General features: G+C 47.5%; 1 protein-coding gene across 1 annotated transcript in view; it reads right to left on the bottom strand.

Annotated features, from left to right (window-relative positions):
• LOC103606898 (UPF0606 protein KIAA1549) overlaps positions 1–5197 on the bottom strand; it is a gene marked incomplete at its 5' end in the record, with an annotated part of 74547 nt that overhangs the window by 51640 nt on the left and 17710 nt on the right. Inside the window, 2 exons of the mRNA XM_008591458.1 lie at positions 1059–1174; positions 2974–3170. Coding sequence (XP_008589680.1) covers positions 1059–1174; positions 2974–3170 — 313 coding nt within the window. The remainder of the gene's footprint in view (positions 1–1058; positions 1175–2973; positions 3171–5197) is intronic.

The following is a 5197-nucleotide window of genomic DNA, read 5'->3' as shown; positions in this document are numbered from 1 at the left end:
AAAAAAAAAAAAAAAAGTACAAAAATTACTATAAAAAAGAATATCTTGAGGCTCCCCAATTATCTTTGCATTGCTAAAACACGATCCTGAAATATAAATAAAAACCCCAGCAGATACAATAACTGTACTAGCACATTTAATAGAATCTATTAAACTAAACCAAGCTGCCAAGCTACTTTGCCATCACTCCAAAAAATGCTCCCAAGGGCCGGCCCGGTGGCGCACTGCTACAGTGCGCCGCTTGGGAGCGCGGTGGCGCTCCCGCCAAGGGTTCGGATCCCACGTACAGACCGGCCGCTCACTGGCTGAGTGAGGTGCGGGCGCAACACCGAGGGTTGCGATCCCGTTGCCGGTCCCGGTCCAGTACGGGCGCGACACCGAGGGTTGCGATCCGTTGCCGGTCATGAAAAAAAGACAAAAAGGAAAAAAAATGCTCCCAAGGCTAGTAAGATCTGTGGGCATAGTTTCATTCTAGGACATGAGCCTCATGGTAACACACCTTAGAATGGAGTGAAGTTCATTTTATACCTGGCCTACAATGCTAGATATGACTCAATGCAAATATGATAAACCATCAGATTACACTAAACTACCTGCTGGATGGAAGACGTAGGAACAGGACCAAGCATAATGGGCCTGGGCCTATGAAAAATTAAAAAAACACTTTCTGACAGTGACATCTATGAAATCCTTGAATTGGTTCCTAAGAAAGTCACCGTACCCTGGGGGCAGTTTTTGAGACTATGGTTTCCACTTGATTCCTCCTTGTCCCTCAGGCAGGAAGACCAGTAGGACTCTAAACTAGAATGAAACAAGGCTCTTAGCCTTAAAGCATACCTCAGTGAATCCCTAACCTCTAGCACAGCCCCCCGCCTCAAAACGGAAACCACTACAATGTTAGGTGGTGACAACTGATGCTGAGAAATTTACCATACGAATGGTGAATATTGTTCTGCAGAGTTTCTCAAAAAAGGCTTAGCATTGGAAGTAGTGTGAAACCCTAGGCTATGGGAATCTCATAATGGCTAATTTTAACGTGGACGAGAAGAGTCACAGACCGCTCTGTGGGGCTCTGTGTGACTTGCCATCGTGGACCACTCCTGGTGTCTTATCGCCTGCATCCCTGTCACTGGACTCTTCACTGACGGTAGAGTCAGCATCAGAGGGAGAAACTCTGCAGATACAAAACAAATTGCAAACATTAGAAACAAGAACAAACGAAAAGAAAAAGGTCACATTAATTGGGATGTGGAAGTCAGGTAGAAATGAGACAGTCTAAAAAATTATTTCATGGCACAGCACCTTCAAGGGTCACACTAATACCACATAGCCACCTCCCGAAGATAGATTAACACGGCTTGCTAAATGTCTCAGCAGGCTGCATTTCAACAAATGCTAGAAAATTAAGTGCCAGACTGGAAGACGGACCTGCAGCTACTAGGGCTCAAAGCCTGGCTTCTGGGCCTGGGTCATTTCTGGACCAGCAGGCTGGGTGCAGCATGAGTTGGATCAAAGAGGACCCAGTGTTCAGGCCTGGTTCAGGCCTGGTTCAGGGTTAGCTGGGTCTACAGAATCCCTAGGAGTCCAGGGTAGCTCTGCAGTCGCCCTAAATAACTCCAGATCTTTGGAAGACGCCTTCACTTACAACAGTAAGGCAATGATCACTACTGAGATCTGATTCTATATGTAAAAAGCAAGGATATCACAGCATCCAGGGTGCACCAGGCTAGGGAGAATCCTTAATCAGTTAGCACCCTGTCTCCTTGGGATCCCTGGCTTCGATGGCAACGTGAAATGCCAAGACATTCTTGTGGCCCTGATGGATGCTAAGATATTACATTAACCATGCAAACAACTGCAATGTTGTGACTAGATGTTTATGATGAGGAGACTACCAGGAAAGAAGAAAAATACTTTGCAAAATTTTATTAGTGTATTAAATAATCTTTAATGATTCAATTTACTCTTAGCCTGAAAAATAATTAAGCAAATAGCATCGCTCTACACAATTCATTTTCCTTTGTAAAGATCATACTCTAACATCCATTACATTCTTAAAACTAGGCCAGAACCCCGGGGATAGGTTTTCTGATAAGACAGATACTATGACATCGTTTCAAATATTGGTATGATCACACACTTTTTCATTCTTAGCAGAAAATCAGGACTTAGCATTCCAAAGCTCAAAGGCAGGCTGGTACTCTGAGGCTCCAGTAGCCAAAACCTGATGATGCTATGACTGAAAGTCAACTTAACAAAACCTGATTCAGGAACTTTGTCTTCTTTAGCACAGCTGCAGACCTTCTCCCAGGATCAGAGGGCAACGAGGGACTTCCAGGTAGTTTGGAAAATTAATAAGCAATTCTCCATGTGCTTTACTTTGATAGGAGGAATGGAAATAAATTGGGAATGGGGAGCTGAGCAGAGAGGGGGCAGTGAAGAGCCCTGTGCAATCTGCTAACAAAGGTGACACACGGGTAACTGGAGAAAAACACACAGGAGGATGCGAGTAGGGTGGCCTGCAGACAAAGCAATGAAATCACAGCCAGCCGCTGGCATAGCAGGCCAGGACAAAGAAGCCAACAGCGGCTGCGTGTGTGGCGTGTGCCCTGCACATTTTATACGTGACTTCTGGTATTACCTCCGCAGGGTCCAGCACTCTCACCTCAGAATCTATACACTTGAGCTGGTTAGTACCTAATCAAGTCTGAGGGGGACTGCCAAACCATCCCAGGTAGTGATTCATAACGTCACACACTTTGGGGAAAGAAATCACACAGCCTCCTTTGGCAGCCCAATACAGTGGACCAAGAACACTCGGGTTTGTGTGCGACTCTGGGCAAGTCACCACCCTCCGGGGCTGCAGACACAGGGCAGTACTCACCCTTAGCCCTTCCACTATTGGACACTGACAACCTGAAAACAGAAAACATGCTCTGCTATAGAAAACAATACCAAAAGCCCAATAATAACCTTCCTCTGTGGCGGATGCTCTTAGAAGGCATCTTGGACTTGGGGCTTGGCACATCTCCATTTTCAGAGGGCGTGGCGTGGTCCTTTATGGGTCCTGGCAGTGGCGCTGGCTCGTGAATGATCAATATGTCGTCTTTATTGTGCTGCCCCAGATGCTGCTTAGCAAAATCAAAGCCCTTCACGCTAGGGATCTGCAGCTAAAACAAACAGACAGGCACACAACACACAAGGTCATTAACCCGACATCTGAGGACTATAAGAGCGATGAGGAGGGCTGACAAGAACAACCCAGCTCCTGACCCAGGACAGAGGAGTAGATGGCAGAATCTGATGGCAATTCCACCATCTAATCCAACGAGCATCTGCAAACATCAATGTGCGCAAGGTTCTGTTGCCCAGAGTCTGAGGAAAAGACAGATACTTGTGAAAGATGAAACGAGCACTAGGATTAAATAGCTAGACCATAACAAAAAGACAACCCCTGACCCGTTGTCACAGTAGCTGGAACCCATGGGATTCCAGAGACAGCAGCACGAGCAAGATATTCTTCATAGGGCAATGGGGACATGAGCAGGCCCTGAGGACAGAAGGACTTGGAAATAACAAAAAGAAGAGGCTACACAGACACGTTCTAGATCATGTCAGGGACGAGAGAGATCACATTAGCTGCACTACAAGGGTCAGAATGAAGGGAGTGGGAGAGAAGGTCAGCTGTATACAGACGACTCCAAATGGCAGCTCCAGAGCTTGCCCCCTGGGCAATCTCAGAGAAAAACCACTAGATTCAATCTCCAAACAGGCAGATTTCTAAAATCCAAGGAGTCAGGACCCAAAGGGACCAGTAAGAGAGACCAGCAATGCCATGTGCATGAAATTGCAAAGACCTGAGCCCAAAATCTTAGCAATGAAAATGGGAAGGAATGAACTACTCTAGGAATCAGGCAGAAGGATCTGGAAGCCAAATAGACATGAGAGGCAAGGAAGAGAAAGAAGCAGGTGATGACCTGAAAGTGTCAGGCAGGGCATTCTGACCAGTGGAAGTGACATTAAGAAAAAAAGGTGAGTTGTGAAGGAATGACGACTCAGGAGATAAAACAACAGGTTTCCCTCCAGACATGATTAGTTTGAGAAGACAGAAAAGGCCCCAAAGGAAAGTGGCACGGGGTAGCTGGAGATGGAAGACAACAGCTTGGGGGAACTTTCAGGCTGAGATGTGACTCTGAGAACCATTTGTATAGAAGGTGACGTGCAGGAGAGTTGAGATTTTTCGAGATGAATACAGATTCTACCGATAAAATGTTAAAGGACATCTGACAGTTTGGGGCTAAGAAGAGGAACGGGAAGCAAGGATGAAATAGAAGGTGACTTCAAAGAAACAGGAGAATCTGGAAAGCTCAGTGTAACAGAAACCAAAGAAATAGAAAGGAGTGGTCAACAAAGGCTGAAGGAGAAAGGGGTCTTCAGAAGAAGCCCGCCACTCACTCTGGTGGACACAGGCGTCCTCCCCAGGGATTCGCAGCACCAACCAACACCAAACCCACCACCGAGGCCCGTGAGCCTGCAACCACAGAGTCCAGGCCTCCGCTTCTAGGCTGTGACAGGGCAGGAAAAACACTCCGAGGTACATAAACACACGGCAATAAAGGGAGGGCACCAGTTTTATGACACCGTTTTGATGACACTAAAAGGACCAAGGGTGGATATTAAGTTTCCTTAATTCAAGCTTGCAGAGTCTAGAAAAATGAACTGCATGTACATAGTTGTCCCAAGAGGTGTCCTCAGCTAGAACGTCATCTGAAAACCAAGGCCCTAGGGCCGGCCCGGTGGCGCACTGGAGAGTGCCCTGCTTGGGAGCGCGGCGGCGCTCCCGCCGAGGGTTCGGATCCCATGTGGAGACCGATTCCGGCTCACTGGCTGAGCGCGGTGCGGGCACAACACCGAGGGTTGCGATCCCAACACCAAGGGTTGCGATCCCAACACCGAGGGTTGCGATCCCATTGCCGGTCCCCAGTGCGGGCGCGACACCGAGTGTTGCGATCCCGTTACTGGTCAGTAAAAAAAGACAAAAAGGAAAAAAAAAAAAAAAAACCACGAGGGTTGCGATCCCAACACCGAGGGTTGCGATCTCAACACCGAGGGTTGCAATCCCATTGCCGGTCCCCAGTGCGGGTGCGACACCGAGGGTTGCGATCCCGTTACTGGTCAGTAAAAAAAGACAAAAAGG

This window comes from Galeopterus variegatus, unplaced genomic scaffold (assembly GCF_000696425.1).
Source record: "Galeopterus variegatus unplaced genomic scaffold, G_variegatus-3.0.2 Scaffold6926, whole genome shotgun sequence".
NCBI lineage: Eukaryota > Metazoa > Chordata > Mammalia > Dermoptera > Cynocephalidae > Galeopterus > Galeopterus variegatus.
The sequence above is the reverse complement of the archived record's forward strand: the minus strand, read 5'-3'. Positions and strand labels throughout refer to the sequence as shown.